We start from the raw sequence: 19,974 nt of genomic DNA on the forward strand, positions 1-19,974 counted from the left end.
TGACTGGGGCAAAAAAGGAAATGTATTTTAACTCAGTCCCTTACAGTCTGATATTTTCATTTTTATTCTCAACAGTCAGCTGTTTGGATGGTGGAAACAGCACTCTGCTTCTGGCAGTGGTTCCAGAGATTAATTGCTAGGAAATTCTGCAGAGCAATGCGGTTGGCACAAAAACTCCCTCCCACTACTCAGGGTAGGATCTCCTCCTCAAATCACACTCTCTCATCTTTCCACAGAAGGGTAAACAGGGTGCATTTTTAAACACCAGCATCCTGCTAAAGCTGCATTTTAGCTCTCGTGGTTGAATGTGCAAGATGCACAACTCAATTTTGTCACATGGGCATGAGTCACTATACTTATTGTGGGCTGAATAAGCTATTCTGAGTATTTGCACATTTTTATATCTAGTCTTACTTACTGGTGCATTGTAGGTTGCAGGTCTGTCAGTAGGGAAAATGGCGCCCTGGGCAAACTTGTATTTTGGTGCCCTTTCTTTGAGTTTGAGACCAGCAGTGTGGGGTGCAGGGTGCGAGGACCAGCTCTTGGCCCCAGAGCCCAGTCAGGCTGCACAGGGAGGAGTTTCTGAGCCGGGGGGCTCCCCGGCCATGCCCTCACAACCATCTAACAGGAGGAGAGCCAGCGGGAAGGGGGAACCCAAGGGCTGGCCTGCTCGGTCTGCAGGGGCAAGCCCCGCTGCCTGCGCCTCCCCGCCAGGCTAGCGGCTCCAGGCGGCCCTTCCCGCCCTACTGGCCTGGCCGGCCAGGGGCTCCAGTCTCCTGGCTCACCCGCACTCAGCCCAGGCCCGCCAGCTTGTGGCACTAAGACGGCACCCCCAACCACGGCACCCTGGGCAATCGCCCATGTCGCCTATCCATAAGGCTGGCCCTGGTAGGTTGTAGTTACATGTATAAACCACACAGGACTTAAAAGGAGAATACACTCCATGCTCTCTAGAAGCTTCTGAAATGCACATTTGAGTCTTATTTCCACACTGGAGTTGCTGCCTTAACTCTTTGAGTATGTTTATTTTTCTGTGCCAAAAACAGACATGTGCACCATCCTGGAATTAACAAAATTAAAGGAATTCAGATACTTACAAGCTTCCCATTCTTTTTTCTAAGTAAATTGTGAAATGATTAATTTGGTGCCTGCAAAGGTTCTTTTAGTGCCTGGTAAGAGATAATTTGCTTGTTTTTAAGGTATATTAAGATCAAAATTGATAAAACATAACATCAGCTGGGAAAGGAATACTGGATTGTTTTCATGTGATATATTGTATATGGCATAGAAGCCTTCATCTTGTGGTAATCATCTATTTAAAACATTCAATTTGGGCTAAACTTTCAGCCTCACCTTTACTGTGTCTGCAAAATTGCAAGCGCAAATAATTGCATGCATAACTTTACTCCAATAGTTATCTGTGTATGCAACTAAGAATACTTGACCATCTAAGTACTTAATTACACTGGCAAGTCAGTTACTTAAATATCCAGCTGACTGCAATTCTGGGCCAAAAAATAATTCACGTAAAATTGCACCAACAAACTGTATCGGAAAAAGGGAAGCCAACTTTTGAAAGTCGGTCCCTTTACAGTAAAATATATCTGTCTTAATTCCTCCAATATCATTTCTACTAACACTACAAAATCAGAAACCTAATACTTTATCTGAGCAGCTTTGTTGATGGTATGGTATCTTATAAGCACAATAAGTTTTATAGTACTCATGAGTTATTTGACAGTTTCAATATTTAATATCAGCTATCATTACTACCTACAAGTTGTTTCTTTAATCCTCATTCTAATCTAGACCTTGGTCAAGTCACTTCTACTTTTTGTGCCTCAATTTCAATAGTAGAAACCTGCTGTATTATTAATCTATCTATACTGAGGTACGTATTTGGTTCCCACCAACATAGAATCTGAACACCTCACAAACACTAATGGATTCATTCTCACAATACCTCTGTGAGTTAGGGAAATTTTTATCCCCATTTTATAGATAGGGAACTGAGGCACAGAAAGATTAACTAGTTTGTCCAAAGTCATACAGGAAGTCTGTGGCAAAGCCAGGAACCGAACACAGATCTCTTGAATCCCAGTCTAGCACCTTAACCTCAAGACTATTCTTCCTCCATTAAGAAAGTGAGATGGGACACAGCCACTATGGGGCATTGTCTGCTTCTTGGTACCTGAAAAAGTAAGAAAAGTCCCTCTCCGCCTTGCTCACTGTGGAACAGAAGAAGGGAAAAGGAAACCATCCTTCTCAGCAACTAGAAAGAAAGAGCACTCTTCCTCCAGGCAGCTGGAGGAAGGAAGAAATATGGTTTAGTAACAGAGAATGCAAGTGGAGATGCTCCTACCCAGCAGATGCTGAATGGGGTGCAGTGGGCTGTAGGGTAGAGGGGATTTTCCTTGCTAGCAACCAGGAAAGATGATGATGGAAGACTTCCTCAGTCAAAAAAGCTAACAATGTTGGGAATCATTAGGAAAAGGATAGACGATAAGACAGAAAATATATTGCCTCTATATAAATCCATGGTACGCTCACATCTTGAATACTATGTACAGATGTGGTTTATCAAAAAAGATATACTGGAACTGGACAAGGTACAGAAAAGGGCAACAAAAATGATTAGGGATATGGAACAGCTTCCATATTAGTAGAGATTAATAAGATTGGGACTTTTCAGCTTGGAAAAGAGATGACTAAGGGGGGATATGATAGAGGTTTATAAAATCATGACTAGTGTGGAGAAAGTAAATAAGGAAGTGTTATTTACTCCGTCTCATAACACACGAACTAAGGGTCATCAAATAAAATTAATAAGCAGCAAGTTTAAAACAAACAAAAGGAAGTATTTCTTCACACATTTTCTTCTTTGAGCAACTACTAGCAATTTCCCAACCCAGTCTGATTTTTGCAGAGCATACTTTATTGCCCTCAGGTATTGGTTGTGTAGGGACATTTTCACCAAGCTGTATTGGTTTTGTAGGGAAATACCGAGAACCCAAATTAGGATCACTAAAGGTATTTGAAAGCTGTGATACATGGCCAGAAAGGGTTAAACATCTTGCAGATTCAACCTTTAAAGACATATTAGAGAAGTATATAAATGGTAATTAGGACCATTCCTTAGAAATAGTTAACCTAGTTATGTTAAATGGACTAGAGTTTCGAAATGCAATCCTGTATTGTTAGAGAATTGGAGGTAATACTAATTGTGTGTGTTTACTTATATCTTGTTAGATGTTAACCATGTAAATAGACCGTTCCTGTGTATTATTATAGCTATCGATTCAGAGGTCAAAAGGAAATATTAACATTTAGATGAAACATAGGTGTGATAATGTCATTGTCTATATTTCACTTTAAGGTTTGTGATTAACTGTTTATAAACTGCTTAATGGATAATTACCTTATGCTGAAGAATGCAACTAGTTACTTGGGTATGCATTAGAGAACAGGTAGTTTACCTCAAAGCTGCTATTCTTCACCCAAGGAACACCTGCTGTGAAGAGACTATCATAGCCTGCCAGAAAACTGTATAAAGGACTTTTGGGACCTAACCCCTTTATCTCTGATCTGCTTGAGCTTTAATTCGGGGGAAGTTTGAGTCGTAAGACTGAGATCTCCAGTCCCATCTGGCTTGCCCTGGATATGAAACATTGGACTGAAACTATGGACTAATTCTAAGATCTGTTTTCAGCTCCAAAGCTCACCATCTAAGCTATGAAACTGATCTCAGAACTGTACTCACATCTGTATGTATAACGATCTTTTAACCAACACTCTCTCTCACTTTTTTTAAAATAAATTTTATTTTAGTTAATAAGAATTGGATGTAAGCATGTATTTGCGTAATATCTGAAATATTTATTAACCTGGGAGATAATGTGTCCGATCCTTTGGGATTGGTAGAACTTTCACATTTGACTTGGCTTTCTGGGAGGAAGCTCAAAGGCTGGGTTGCTTTTAAGGGAACTGTGTTTTGGCTTCTCTGTAACCAGTAAGGTATTGTAGAAGCTGTTTAGTGCTAGGCTTGGTAAATCTAAGTATTGGAACATCCACCACTTTTGGGGATTGTCTTCCCCATTCTTTGCAGTTCGCCCTGATTGAGTAACCTCAGTGTGGCCCCCACCCCGGTCAGAAAGGCATTCAGGTATAAAATGTGCTGCAGGGCTTACAGACATTTGTCAGTAGACCTGTCCGCTCCATCTAACACAGGGAGAACCCCTGTGCCTGCATTGTACTGTATGGCCAGCTCCCCCTCCACAGGCGCACTCTGTCCGTCCCCCTGCAGGAAACAAGCTCACCACTTCTTCACTGCTGTAGGGAGGCTGAGTAATGCTCTCTACAGAGTTGGTAGGGGTACCTCTTTGTGGGCCCTTTACCTCCTTTTCTCTGCCTGTAGCTGCAAGCACAGGCTCCTCTGAGAGGCTCCTGGCCTGTAGCAGCTCTAGGAACAGTTAACCTTCCAGACTTGGCTGTGCTACACTGGAACGACTTGGGGCCAGGAACCAGCAGCCCCCAATCTCCTCCACAGGGTTCCAGAGAAGCATTAATGTGGCTGGATAAGAGTAATTTGATGGAAAGTGTATAAGGTATATAAGATTGATGTGGGGAAGTGGGAGAAGGGATAGATTTGGATGGACAAAGACATAAAATGTCTCACCGGGTAAAATTGTGAGGGCTGCTCAGAAGGCATGCCTGGGCTGTTAAAATCTGCCAGTCTGGCCACAAAGGCATGTTTCATTAAAAAGTAGTTAGGGAAACAGGAGAGAAACCTTCCAGGGAAATATCAGTGTGACTTCAATTATTACATATTGTGAGTAAAAATGTCTTTTCTCATTTGAATTTTAGCGTTACTGTAAGCAATGTTTTTCAGCCATCATATGCTAAACAACTAACACTTATTTTTGACTGGCACTATAAATCACAATTCTGTACTTAGAATTTGCCCTAAGTTTAACAGGCATAAGAGTTAAGTAACTCCGTTTTTATTGGTTTTGGCCATTTTGAGTCATACCTCCTACTGCTCTGCATCGGATTTCCCTCCTCCACGCTTTTTTGGCATTAAACTAACTTTTGTTGGAGATACAATAAAAAGCAAGCAAATCCGGATTAGATTAATAGACATTTATAAAGAAAAATGTTATTTGAGAAATTATACAAGCTTCAAACTTTTGCTGCCTTCAAACCTACAGAATATAAAATATATGCAAATGATCACACTTGTCCAAGGACAAAGCTCCTCTTTTTCATATCCCTACTGACAAATCAGAGGTTATATGATGAGGCTTAATAATACAAACATTCCTTACAATCTGGGAAATGATAAATTTACAAAGCATGCCATATAACCAAAGGTAAAAACATTTTCAGTCAGTCAAATTTAGGAGCATTTACAGAGCATCGGCACTGTATCTATGATGAAAGTTTCACATTAAACAAACAAAATAAAAGTCTGAAAAGCATTTCAAAACCACTTACCTCTTTGGCTCTCTGTACAGCATCACTTGGAGGATTCCTGATTTGTGGTGAAGATTTTGTGTTAATTTTGTCATAAAGCTAAAATCAAAAGGAAATAGAATACTGTAACCGTGTGCTATTTTGTTAGTGTTCAACATAATGGAATCCAACAGCCTATATACAATTACATGGTTAAAATGTATTAAACTACAAGCCTCACCGTGTTTTATGTACAAGTTTAGCAAACAAACTATTTTTTTAAAAAAAACATGTCCTGAGCTGAACACAGTGCCATCCATTCAAAATGTACAGGATATCATGGGAAAGTTTAGAGAGGTTGTGAGATTTTCTGTGCTTCCCATGCATTTTCAATAGGAGACTCTGGGAACCATAACACTTGTGCAAATGTTTCTGTGAACTTTGAATAAGTGGCACTATAGCTCATGATAAATCATACATGCTGTTAAATATTTAAATTAATCCAGATTTCTCACTTTTTCCAACAAATCAAATGTCAAGTACTCCAAATATTATATAAATTAAAACTAAAGTTCATAGCATGAGAGAATGCACCTCCAGACAGAAAAGCTTTTCAAATTAATTGCTACAGAAACCCAAGTCTTGGGAAAAGTGCAAAATTACTTCTTTCCGGAAGGAATGTTCACACAAAAGGATTATCCTCTCTTTACCAGGATTTTCTATCAAGATCATCAATACCAGCATGTTTAAATATGAAATCAAAGACCTTCACTTCTCATCTATTTTACAAAATATTTTTGAAAAACCTAAATAAAAAAAAATACAAAGACAAGGAAGAGCTGACTACCTATGTTCAGCCCTCCTAAAATGTGCCTGGTTTAAGGGAATAACCATATATTTCAGAAATGAATAAACCATATATTTAATTCCTTCAACCAGAAGCATTCAGTATACCGTATTTGCTTTAAACACATGTACAGAGATCTTTTCTGACCGACAGCTGAATAATCCCTAGCTCCATCAGATTATGCGTATAGAATGTCACTTTGTAAACAGAAACGATCCAGCATATTTTAACTAAATTTTTAACGAAAGGTGCCCTCTTATAAACATAGGAAAGTACTCTACATTCACAGACCTACAAAATACATGGAGTTGTGGTAATGGGCACAGGAGCTGGCTTCCTCCTTGTCCCAGGGGGTGCTCAACCCCTGCTCCGCCTCAAGCCCCACCCCCACGCTTCCACCCCCACCCCACCTCTCCTGTCCCCACTTTTCCCCAGGCCCCGCCCCACCCCTTCCTCCAAGCCCTCACCCCACCTCTTTCCACCCCTGCTCCGCCCCCACCACCTCTCCCCTCCCCCCCCCAGCGCCTCCAGCACAGCTGATCCATGGTGGCAGGAGGCGCTGGGAGGGAGGTGGAAGAGTTGATCAGCTGGAGGGTGGGAGGACTGGGGGGGAAACTGGCTGCCCCCACTACTCTTTTTCCATGGGTGCTCCAGCCATGGATCTCCCACGGAATTAGCACCTATAGTATTAGGGTTTTACTGGCATGCAGTTTGGACACCAGACAAGTGCCCACAAACCAGTTATATGGCACAAACCCATCATGTATTGTAGGAAGAGCTGGAAGCAACTCTATCTTTAGGTTGCCTACAAAAGGATTCTGGCAACCTAATCTTTAAGAAACTCTCACACCTCTTGTGTTCAGCAAAGCTGTGATATTTGATAAGGGGAATCCCCTTGGTCTACTAAATTGCATTTTGTTTGTCCTAAAATTCCAGTCAGACATAAAGTGCTAAAAATATAACAGCTCTGCACTAGATCCTGGATCTAAATTGACAATGGTTGCTTTCTGCTCTTCCATGGCTTACGGCTGAAAGTGTGGCCTTCAGGTCTTCCTCCACAAGGGTGGAGAGGCTCTCCCAAATAAGATGAAGGCGAAAGAGAATAGTGATGACGTGTTTATTGAGATTATGACCGCCTCTGGGACAGTGGACACCGAGCAGGAGTGCAGCCCAGGAGAATGAGCTTGGCACGCAGCAGGAGATGATGGGGATTCTGAAGGAACAGACACATATTGAGGCGTCTAGTTGACCTTCAGGAGAAACACCTTGAGGCTCGACTCCCTCTGCAGCCCCTGCAGAACGGTATGCCTGCTTCGCTGTACTCCCTGTCTCTTCCCGCACATGTTCCACTAGGCCAGGGGGACAATGCAATATCCCTTTCATTCAACGGCAGGGGATGGCACAAAGAACAGCCGGCGCACATATGCTGATGTTTGAGAGGCGAGGCCGCTGAGCTTTTAAAGACAAGATGAATGTTTTTTTCCCCTCCCAATTTTATTCCATCACGTTTCCAATGTTTAATTCTATTTGTGATCTTTAAGTTTCAGTATGTTTGTCCAACAGAAATCCATGTCTTGAGAATGAATTCATCTTTATTCATTTAAAATGGGGGGAGGGAAGGAGAGGGTCAGGAAAACTGAGGCAATGGAGGGGATGTGCTGGAGACAAAAATCCAGCAGACATAGCAAGGTTCACACTATGAGAAGGCACAATACAAAAGGCAGCACACATTACTGTGGGTCATTACTGCAACGGATTTTCAAAGCTTCCTTAATGCAGTGCTCCATGCTGAGCTCTTCTCATAGCCCTGGTATCTGGCTGCTCAAAATCAGCAGACTATCTGCCTTCCTGCCACACCCCTGTGGAAACTTTGCCTCACAGATATTATGGAGCGCACAGCACACAGCTATAATCATGGGGATATTACTTTCAGTGAGGTCTAATCTAGTGAGCAAATTGTGCCAGCGACTGTTTAAACGGCCAAAGGCACATTCAACCACCATTTTGCACTAGTTGAGCCCCTTGTTGAGAGATCCTTGCTATTGTCCACATGTCCGGCTTCATTAGCCATGGGAGTAAGGGGTAGGCAGGGTCTCCCAGGATCACTACTGGCATTTCAACGTCACCAATGGTTATTTTGTGTTCCAGAAAGAAAGTCCCGGCTTGCAGTTTTCTGAACAGACCTGTGTTCTTACAGATGCATGCCCCTTCCCAGACCATCCCACTTTGATGTTGGTAAAACACCCCGGTGATCCACTAGTGCTTGCAGCACCATTGAAAAGTATCCTTTTCTGTTTATGTACTCTTTGGCAAGGTGGTCTGGTGCCAAGATAGGAATATGTGTGCCATCTATTGGCCCAACACAGTTAGGGAACCCCATTACGGCCAAACCATCCAGTATCTCCTACACATTGCTCAGAGTCACTACCCTTCTGCGCAAAAGGCAATTAATGGCCCTGCATACTTGGATCACAACAGCCCCTACAGTCGATTGACCAACTCCAAATTGATTCCCCCACTGATCAGTAGGAGTCTGGCATTGCAGGCTTCTACACAGTGTTCGCCACTCGGTTCTCCAGTGTCAGAGCAGGTCTCATTTTAATGCAAGGCTGGGGAGAGCTCCGCACAGTTTCTGACAAGTGGCCTTGCACATACAAAAGTTCTGCAGCCACCGATCGACATCCCATAACTGGATAACAATGCGATCCCATCAGTCACTGCTTGCTTCCCAGGACAAGAAATGGCACTCCACAGTGTTCGGCTGGTGCACGACTGCCAACAGCAACTGGAATAGTTTCATTCTATGGTTTCCAGCAGGGCTGCTTGAAGGACGTTGCCATGTTCTGCACAGCAGTTCCCCTCCTGGCTCTGGAAATACCGCAGGATAAGGCGCATGATATCTGTAATGCTCACAATAGTGCACAGCTGAGTGGGGTCCATGCTTCTTGGGATATGGCATATGTGTGGCCATGCCAGCCTCTTGAAAAAAAATGGCGCAAAAAATTATGGGTTCCAGTTGAAATCGGGGAGGGAGGGATAAAACTGCATCATGGGACATTGACGCCATTTTCTCAGACCCCCCTGCGAGAATGTTTTGGTCCCATGAGGCACTACAACCCTTCCCAAAACCCTCTGAGGCGAGTTGCATTGTAGTAAAGCTACTCACAGTGCACTGGTGTGGACATGCACTACGGACTTAATTACTGCGGCAGCTGGATGTCAACTTAAGTTTGTAGTATAGACATGCTCCTGGTCTTTGCAGTCTAGATAATATTCTTTGATCATAGTTTGTATAAAATTCTATGCCTGTCACATACTTTACAGAAAATGTATCTGAGAAAGGTTTTAAGGGCGTTAAAAAATGTCTGGGTGCTATTTTGCCCATACTTTTTCCCTTTGCCTCTCAAGCGCGGCTCCCTTAAGACCATGAGTTCACTGTACAGACATCTGAGTCAGAGAAAAAAAGGTAAGCAATTTTTAGAGGTTTTAAAACCGAATATAGCTTTTTTATTAATAAAAATGTCATGACTTAAAATTCTATTATCTGAGGGTTTTCCAGGTGTAGAACCAAGTGCTGTGCGCTCCACTGGAAAGCTGCGAATATTCCCTTTGCATGGGTATAAAGATCCTGTTTCGAGCCCTAAGAGATCATGCATTATCAGAATTTAAACCAGCCACTCACCCAGGGGACTGAATATTGCCTGTACTCGGCCACTAGTCTATAAAATTTTGAGGGGGAAGGAGGAGGAAAATTGCATCTCAGGGTGGTGAAGGAGGAAGAATTTTCTGGCAGGTTATTTAAAATAATTGTTTGAAGCTGCTCAGAGGTTTGGAATGTTAGTATTAAAATAGATTACTCGGTAAAATGCAGATGTAGCAGTCAAAGATGCATGAAAATTTAATTTATCACACGGATATCACTATTATATACATTTACACATTCACACTCAATAAGACACATACAGATGCAGGGGAATCCGGACAAGAAATAGCAATTAGATATTTCTCACAATTGCCAGAAAGCTGAATGTGTTTATGAAGTAGCTTTTTTTTTTTTTTTTTTTTATTATGATCAAAATTGTCTACCCAATATTAAAGGTGTAGATTTTACCCACCATCATAGGAATGTGTTAGCTATCTCATGAGGCTAGGAAGAGAACAGCAAGAGGGGAAGAGCCTGGGAGAGCACTAGGAAAACACAACTGAAGATTAAAATGAATCAAAACCACATTAACTTTTTAGTAGCACTCTCCTTTTAAATTCAGGCCTTCAGGGCAGCTACCAGCTGATGATTCCCTCGTTTGGCATTATACTGTTAGACAGACCGAGTGGTGAGCGGTCCAGGAGCAAGCATGGAGGCACAGAACCTATAACAAACCTGGCCTTTTGTGGATCCCTGGGATCAGATTCATCCATGGTTTCAGGAAGTGAAACTTTTGGCTGCTCCATGAGGTGGGGAGATAGGAGTGCTCTTGGGAACTGGAACAATCTCAGCAAATCTCTCCAAGAGATAGGTATACTTCTAGGTATACTCTCTACTTTGCCAAATCAGTGTAACATGTTTTCCAAAAACTCTGTCATAGTGTCATGCACTACTGAGCTCTCTAAAATTTTTGGGATATACTGTGTATGAAAGACAATGCACAAAATAAAGTATTCCCAGAATACAAAAAGAACTGACACATAAAATTGCAAGTCCGGTAGCACGTATTTTTAATAAATCTGTCTAATCAGGGGTGGTGGCATATGACTGGAGAATAGCAAATGTAGTATCTATATTTAAGAAACAGAAAAAAAGGATCTGAGCAACTACAGATCTGTTACTCTTCTCTCAGTAGTATGCAAAACTTGAGAACAAATTTTGAAGGAAAGAATAAGTAACGACATGGAGATGAATAGCAAATGGGATAAAATGCTACATGGGTTTATCCAATGTAGATAGTGCCAGACTACCCTGATCAATATCTTTCTTTGATAATGTAAATAATTCTCTAGGAAATGTTGTAGACCTAATATATCTGGACTTCAGTAAAGCATCTGATACAGTGCTACATCGGAAATTATTAGTAAGATTGGGAGCCTGTCACGGTGGTCACGGATTCCTGACTTTCTGTGACTTCTGTGGCAGCTGTTGCTGGCTCAGGGGCAGCAGTTTGGGTGTGTGGGAGGGGGCTCAGGGCTAAGGGTGAGCACTAACTTCGTGGGGGCGGGGGGTGGCTTCCCAGCTTCCACTAGCATAGGTGGAGAAGGGGGCTCTGCGCATTGCCCGCACCTGCAGGCCCCGCTCCTGCGGTTCCCAGCCAATGGGAGCTGCGCCTTCGGAGCCAGTGCTTGTGGCGGGAACAGCAGGAGCCTCCCTGGCTGGAGCTATGGGGACATGCAGAACCCAGTAGGGAGCCTGCGAGCCCCACAAACCCCCCCCACCCCAGCACCAGCAACACGCTCCTCTCTCCCCCCAGCATCAGACAGGGTATCAGGCCATGCCCCCAGACCACCCCCCACGATTCCCCCCAAGTTTTAGTTAGGGACATATAGTGAAAGTCATGCACAGGTCACAGGGAATTTTTGTTTACTGCCCATTACTTTTACCATGACTAAAACGTAGCCTTAATTATTAGTAACGATGGAGAATATGGGGATTAGTACAAGAATTGTAAGGTGGGTAAGAAACAGGCCATAAGTGAGAGGACAGTGAGTAGTGCTGAAAGGGGAGCATTATGCTGGAGGGAGGTTACTAGTGGAGTTCCTCAGGGACTGGTGTTGGGACTGATCTTATTTAATATTTTCATTAGTGACTCTGACACAGAGAGTGCGCTACTTAAATTTGCTGATGATGCAAAGTTGGGAGGCACTGTCAACTTGGAGGAGGATCACAGTATTTTACAGAAAGAACTGGATGACCTTGAGGACTAGAGTAATAGAAGTGGGATGAAATTTAATAGTACAAAGTGCAAAATCATGCGCTTAGGGACTAATAACAAGAATTTCTGCTGTAAGATGGGTGGGCTCTTTAGTTGAAACAACAGCAGAGGAGAAAGACCTTGTGTATTAGTCCATCACAGGGCAATAAGCATGCAGTGTAACTGTAAAAAAGACAAATGCAGACCTAGGATCTATCAGGTGAGGTATTTCCACTAGAGAGAAGGAAATATTAATGCCATTGTCCAAGACACTGGTAAGACCTTATCTGGATTACTGTGTCTGATTCTGGTCACCTATGTTCAAGAAAGATAAATTCAAATTTGGAGAACAGAGGCACAGAAGGGCTACTAAGATGATCAGGAGAATGGTGGGCCTAGCTTATGAGAGGAAAGTGAAAGAGATTGGCTTGTTTAGCCTAGCAAAATGAAAGCTGAGAGCGGGTATGACTGCTTTCTATAAACACACCATGAGGGCAAACTTCAGGAAAGGAGAAGAGCTATTTAAGCTAAAGGACAATGTTGGCACAACAACAAATGGCTATAAACTGGCCAGGAGTAAATTTAGATTGGAAATTAGAAGACTACGTTTCTAATTATTAGAGGAGTGAGGTTCTGTCACAGCCTTCCAATAGGAGTAGTGGGGGCAAGAAACTTAACTGGTTTTAAGATGGAGCTTGATAAGTTTATAAGAGATCATATGACCTGGTTGCCTGTGATAGCAGGGGACTGGATTCAGTGACCCAGGAAGTCCCTTCGAGTCTATGTTCTTAGCTATAAAGTTATAAAGATTTGCACAACTGTGTATATTTACATTTTGAGGGTAGAACAACTTGATAAGACCTGGCTGTTTTTCAGTTTGATTTATATATACACAAATATATATATGTTGTGCATATGTTAAACAGTGTAAGACATACACCCACTCATCACCTAACTTCAGCTGTCTTTCCTTATACATTTTAAATTGATCTCTAACAAAGATTAAAATAATGATTAGATATTTATGCAAGAGATTAGTAGAGGATGTGTTCCTGTTTTGGCTGCACTAAAAGATTTGATAATAAAGCCTCAGCTAAAGTAAGAGCACATAACCATATACATCTTTAAAAATATGAAATGAAGCAGCATTGGAAAAGGATGCTATTTTGTTTCACAATAACCCAAACAGAGAAAGGTGTCTGCTTCCTTTTTCTGCTTTTTAATTACTAATCTGTTGGGGATGAAATCCACTCCACCTACATAAAGCTTGAGCAATGAGATGTTATAAGGGTGGAGCACAAGAGTGTGTGAGATTTCTCAAATTCACACCAAACCCATGACTGGGGTGACAGACTGCAACAAAGTCACAGCAGCTAATATCCCATCTACTTTATCATCTGGAACAAGATCCGCAGCACCATCATGATATTTACATGTGCTGTTGGATCAAATGGATCAGTATGTTCGACGACCTCCATGACCACGACAGACTGGCCAATATGGGCTAGTGTGGGGATACCTTCCATGTTATGAAGTGTGCAATGATGCAGATAGCCTGGTGCTTTCACTCTGGATGTACACAGACATTTAGATATGCTTTATTGCATTTCATTGTTGCACGTTTATTCATATTATTTTTGAAAATTAAAACTATAATAGTTTAATCACAATGTAAGCATCACTGCTAGTTATTTTTATTCCTTAATTTTTAAATACCTTAACTTTTTTTTTTAAACATATGCTTTTCCCTTTTACATATTATATTACACACACACACACACAAGCATATACATTGTGACAAAGTTCCTCCTCTGCCTTGGTGGGTCCGTTCACTCAGTTAGCCTCATCACTGGCCAGCATGGGGAAAGGAAGAAGAACAATCCCCGCAGTCTCTGTTGATCCACCCGGTGGATCGGGGAACAGGCCAGAAACTTTCCCCTCTGGTGGAAACCACAGTTCAGTTCAACTCCTCCCGTATCAAGCAGGGAGTTTGGGGGATGGAGGGAACACGGGCTCGCCATCTACTCCAGGTTCCAGCCCAGGGCCCTGTGGATTGCAGGGATCTACAGTGGCTCCTGTAACAGCTGCGTGACAGCTACAACTCCTTGGGCTACTTCATAGAATATCAAGGTTGGAAGGGACCTCAGGAGGTCATCTAGACCAACCCCCTGCTCAAGGCAGGACCAATCCCCAATTTTTGCCCCAGATCCCTAAATGGCCTCCTCAGGGATTGAACTCACAACCCTGGGTTTAGTAGCCCAATGCTCAAACCACTGAGCTATCCCTCCCCCATAGCCTCCTCCCAACACCTTCTTTATTCTCACCACAGGACCTCCCTTCTGATGTGTGATAATGCTTGTACTTCTCAGTCTTCCAGTAGTAGGCCTTCTGACTCTCAGCTTCTTGTGCCTCTTGCTCCCAGCTCCTTGCACACACCACAAACTGAAGTGAGCTCCTTTTTAAACTCAGGTGCCCTGATTAGCCAGCCTTAATTGATTCTAGCAGCTTCTTGATTGGCTGCAGGTGTTCTAATCAGCCTGTCTGCCTTAATTGTTTCCAGAAAGTTCCTGATTTTTCTGGAACCTTTCCTGTTACCTTACCCAGGGAAAAGGGACCTACTTAACCTGGGGCTAATATATATGCTTTCTATCACTCTCCTGTAGCCATCTGGCCTGACCCTGTCACACCATATACACACACCTTCTACTTTCAGCTGCTACTTTTTTTCATGTCCTAAAAATAACAGACTGGTTCTGAAGGTGGTCTCTAACTTTTCGTGTGGCAATGCACACTCAGATATTTGGACGATAGAATCAAATCCTTTATTTGTTTCAGATCTCTGACTTTCAACTCTAATAGCCAGACTGCTAGATTTGGGCAGAAGTTTGTTGCATTTATGTAATTACGTGTGGTCAGAAAAACACATTAAGCCCCATCAACAATAACTATTCCATACTGGTCACAGAAATGGGTGAGAAGAAAAAAGAACATGAATCTGCAAGAGACAGCAAGGCCTACAGTATGCAGTAAAGCAGCAGAACCCTGAGCCAGAGAGCATTAAAGTAGTGCCCCACCCATATCTGAAGATATGTTCCAAGAAGCTTCCCACTAATGCATAAGGAAATGAGTAGACTAGCTACCCCTTTTATGAAGAACTATTCAGAATAACGTATTGCAGTAGCTTCTGCTTTACAGTCCATTATTATCTAGCACTCACAATTTTAGGAAGTATTTGCTGAAGTATCATTAAAAGTTAATCTGCAATCATATTTCAGTAATGGTGAGAACAGAGTATTACAATGCAGATTAACTTCTTGATATTTTGCAAATTTTACTGTGGATCAGTGTGTTCCAGCATCCACTTCAATTGTGGATGTTCTCTAACTAGCTCTTCACAGAAACATTGGCGTTGCGAAGCAGCAGCCACTTACAACCCACCTTACACTTTAGAAATGTATGGTCCAATAATCTGCCTTCAGCAGTATGTGGGCTAATGGTCTCATGTATACTCATGAACAAGGATATTAGTTTCCTTGATTTAAATATAAAGAAATTACCCTCACATGAACAGTTTTATAATTTGCAAACTGTACAAGAAAATCTCTGTAGACTACTTGTGTAACACACCTTATAGATGAACATTAATAACCACTTCTTGATTTACTCACAGAAAAGACTGTTTGCAGCTGTGCTACAGGGGATTCATCCACAGGGGAAGGCAGGTGTTTGCACCACCACCTTCTGTTGGGGGTTCTGCAATGGAACAACAGGTTCAAACTGTGCCACGGGCTCCACACTAATATCACCACTGGAGGCTCCCCAGGGAATGCACCAAACCAGTGCATTCTTAGCTGCCTGATCATGCCCCCTTCTTCAGCCAGTGCCACCCACATCTGAGGTGTGCTAATCAGGTCTGGGCTCCCAGCAAAGGAGTTGTTATGGGTGCCCTTCCAGTGTGCTTTCTATCACTGGAGCCTTTTGTTTTGGAATCTGCCAGGGAGTTTTTATACTACGTTTCACTAATTTTGCCCAGCTCTAGGGATGATATTTAAGAAAACCTGTGCATTCTGAGCACTTCAACACCTAATTGCAAACAACATTTCAGCATCAGGCCTTTAAAAACATGTTCAAGGCTTAAAAAATGTGTGAAGCTTAAAACCTAATGTTATGTAAAAAAGGCGGGTCAGGCACTGCATTTCTAGATTATGGCATGCCTCATGGACGACGTCTCAGTTTCTTGAAGCACCTTTTTGGCAATGTTCACTTTAACAAACTCTCTCTAGCCTTGATTCTTCCCTGTTAAGTTTCTGATTTGGATAATTATCATTTATTGACTAGCAAACGTTTTCCTTAAGAATATCTATTCCGGCCCCTCCGCCATCTACTATAAAACTGTTTTTCTTCCAAATTTGTATTAAATGTGATATTAACTGTATCAGATTTTTTTAAAATTATATATATGTACACGCATATATACACTTTCAAAACACATCCCACTCATTCAGAATGATGTACTCTTTTTATATACATTACTCAATTCCTGCTACACACAATCTTCTTGTCCTATTCTATATACCATATGCTGACCACAAAACACATCTTGAAGTTGCAAAGAACTCCTTTTTCTCTTGGCAACAGAGTATCAACTCTCCCCACCTCTCAACTCTAGTCAACTTAAGTATTCATGAATTTGCAACTGAACCTGAGGTAGTTCTCTCATGGCAGCAACAGAGCTACCTTTCCCTGTGATGATGGTCCCATTTACCCAGTTTTTAAAAATTAGCCAAAAAAACTCAATATCTATTTTGTCTTATTTTTATTTGCCCTTGTATAAAAATCAGGATCACAGAAGACCATAAAACAAATTGCATTAAAAACTCTTAAATTCTGCTAAAGCAGTAGCAAACCCTTTTTCACTGGGTGGTATTAATGTCAGTTACTTAGTGATCATAGTCACATATGGAAAGGAATAGTACTGTTCTCTAATACAGTAAGATATTAAAGTTAACATTCAATTAAATAGAGTACAGGGTACTTGTTAATACTGAGAGCAGGGGTTGGCAACCTTTCAGAAGTGGTGTGCCAAGTCTTCATTTATTCACTCTAATTTAAGGTTTCGCGGTCCAGTAATACATTTTAACGTTTTTAGAAGGTCTCTTTCTAGAAGTCTATAATATATAACTAAACTATAGTTGTATGTAAAGTAAATAAGGTTTTTAAAATGTTTCAGAAGCTTCATTTAAAATTAAATTAAAATGCAGAGCCCCGTGGACCGGTGCCCAGGCAGTGTGAGTGCCACTGAAAATCAGCTCGCGTGCCACCTTTGGCACGCGTGCCATAGGTTGCCTACTCCTGACCTAGAGCATGCTACAAATCCTGAACGTCCCAACTGGGATTAAAATTTAATTCTGACAGGTTTCAGAGTAGCAGTCTTGTTAGTCCGTATCTGCAAAAAGAACAGGAGTACTTGTCGCACCTTAGAGACTAACCAATTTATTTGAGCATAAGCTTTTGTGGGCTACAGCCCACTTCATCGGATGCATAGAATGGAACATATAGTAAGAAGATATTTGTGTGTGTGTATATATATATATACAGACACACACACACACAGAACATGAAAAGGTGGAGTAAGAGGTTAATTAATTAATATGAGTTATTATCAACAGGAGAAAAAAAACTTTTGTAGTGATAATCAAGATGGCCTATTTAGACTGCACAAGAAGGTGTGAGGATACTTAACATGGGGAAAAGTCTATTTCCCCATGTTAAGTATCCTCACACCTTCTTGTCAATGGTCTAAATGGGCCATCTTGATTATCACTACAAAAGTTTTTTTTCTCCTGCTGATAATAGCTCATCTTAATTAATTAGCCTCTTACTCCACCTTTTCATGTTCTCTGTACGTATGTATATATATTCTTACTATATGTTCCATTCTATGCATCCGATGAAGTGGGCTGTAGCTCATGAAAGCTTCGCTCAAATAAATTTGTTAGTCTCTAAGGTATCACAAGTACTCCTGTTCTTTTTATTTAATTCTGAGAAACCCTAAGAGAATACAAAGGCATAAATCAATTAATCAAACTATTCTATATGCAAAATGTGGTTAAAGTGATACTGTCAGATCAAATTTAGCCCCAAGTTTAGGTTTTGTAAAAATTATTACTTATTACTTATCAAACAGGTTGGGGCCTCATTCTTCTAGGTCCTGTATAAAACATAACAGGCTTTCATAAAATTCAACAAAAATCGAAAATGTTTCCATGAAATTGATTAGAATTTGAATGGACACATTTGTTTAAAAAATGGAATAAATAAATCACTGCACTATTTTGATAGTGCATGAGAACCTGACCATAAACAAAAGCCTTATTCATGATTACTGAGGGAAATTCAAAAAGCAAACATTGTAGTTGTATTATTATTATTATTTTAAATTAATTTCCATACAACCAGAGTGGGGAGATACATAGCATCATCCTATTTCTGCCCACACTCCTCTCTCACTCTTGTTCCCCTAGATAGGCCTGGACAACAAGGAGAGGCCTCTGCAGAGCGAAGGGGAAGAATGTGGCATGAAGGCATGCAAACCCTCTCCCTCCGTTTCACACAAAAGGCAGGTCCTTCTGAGGGTGGATCTTTGGGCATGATCTGGTCCATGATTTTGTTAATGTTCCTGAAACAAAATCTGATTGTGCACGTCCCCAGTTTCCTTCACCCAAAGGCCTTTGCAAGAGAAAAATCATATGAACCCAGAAGATTCCAGAAGAAGGATAAGGCTGACACTTTTTTCTGAAAGGCTGAGTAAAACCCCTTCAGCTGTTTTGGAGTTTACTAAAGATGATTCTCCCCTGCCCACCCCACACAAACCAATGCTAATGTTGCTATTTTAAAAACTTAACTGCATGTTTATTTAAACAGAGCTACAGCAAAAATGACTAAAGACTGACATTTCGTATAGGCACAATCCCCATTGAGGAATATTACCTTTAATTGGTTTGAAAAAAAAATCTGTTTTAATTTAGCAGTAGATACTGGTTTAACCATTTGAAAACTGCATACCGACCACAGGCAGTAGATGTTCTTATCGCACACATGGGCACACAATTCACTAAGGGATGAGGTTTTGCCACTCTTTACATTTAGTACTTTACTGCATGTACTACTCAATGTGAGTAAGCATGATGGAAGTATGCCCTAATTTTATTCTTGGTTCAAAGGACTTACAAGCTCCACCTAAGTCAGCAGAGACTGAAAGGTGCACTAGTTGATTACCTTACTTCTTTCTCCATACAACCTATAAGTTAACCTATAATTAAAAGTCTTAGGCAATTAAGTGAAAAAAACCTAGCAATAATGTAATATGACCAAGAATTAGTAAGTCAGGAAATTTCAAAAATAAAGGCAACGTTAACTCAACCAAGTTGCACTTTTCCTATTCTTTTTTCCCTGGTTAAATGTTAAGAATACATTACTCTGTTATAAAATGTTCTGTCTATAACATATAACACAGAATGCACAATATGGTTGTTTTAAAATGCCACGGCAATTGCAATCTTAGAAATTTCCTAGCTTTTGAGTTCCTGACCGTACAATCTTAACATTTAACATTGAGTTTCTGCATTTACTATACAGAAAATCAAAATTTACAGGATTAATGAGTAACCCCCAAAAGGTTAGCAGTTGCAATCCATGCATGAGCAAAAAGCAGGTATTTAAGGTAAAAATAAAATTGTCATTATAGCAAGTTAACTGAAGGGTGCTGTTTCTTAA

The 19,974-nt window shown here is 41.2% G+C and overlaps 1 protein-coding gene across 17 annotated transcripts in view; it reads right to left on the bottom strand.

Annotated features, from left to right (window-relative positions):
- CASK (calcium/calmodulin dependent serine protein kinase) overlaps positions 1-19,974 on the bottom strand; it is a 425,127-nt gene that overhangs the window by 65,915 nt on the left and 339,238 nt on the right. For 16 of the 17 annotated variants that reach the window (XM_073358793.1, XM_073358785.1, XM_073358766.1 and 13 more), the window contains one exon: positions 5,494-5,571. The exons of the other annotated variant lie outside the window; for it this stretch is intronic. In XM_073358793.1, the coding sequence (XP_073214894.1) occupies positions 5,494-5,571 (78 nt within the window). The remainder of the gene's footprint in view (positions 1-5,493; positions 5,572-19,974) is intronic. 17 annotated transcript variants of the gene reach the window in all.

This window comes from Lepidochelys kempii, chromosome 1, assembly GCF_965140265.1.
Source record: "Lepidochelys kempii isolate rLepKem1 chromosome 1, rLepKem1.hap2, whole genome shotgun sequence".
Classification (NCBI taxonomy): domain Eukaryota; kingdom Metazoa; phylum Chordata; order Testudines; family Cheloniidae; genus Lepidochelys; species Lepidochelys kempii.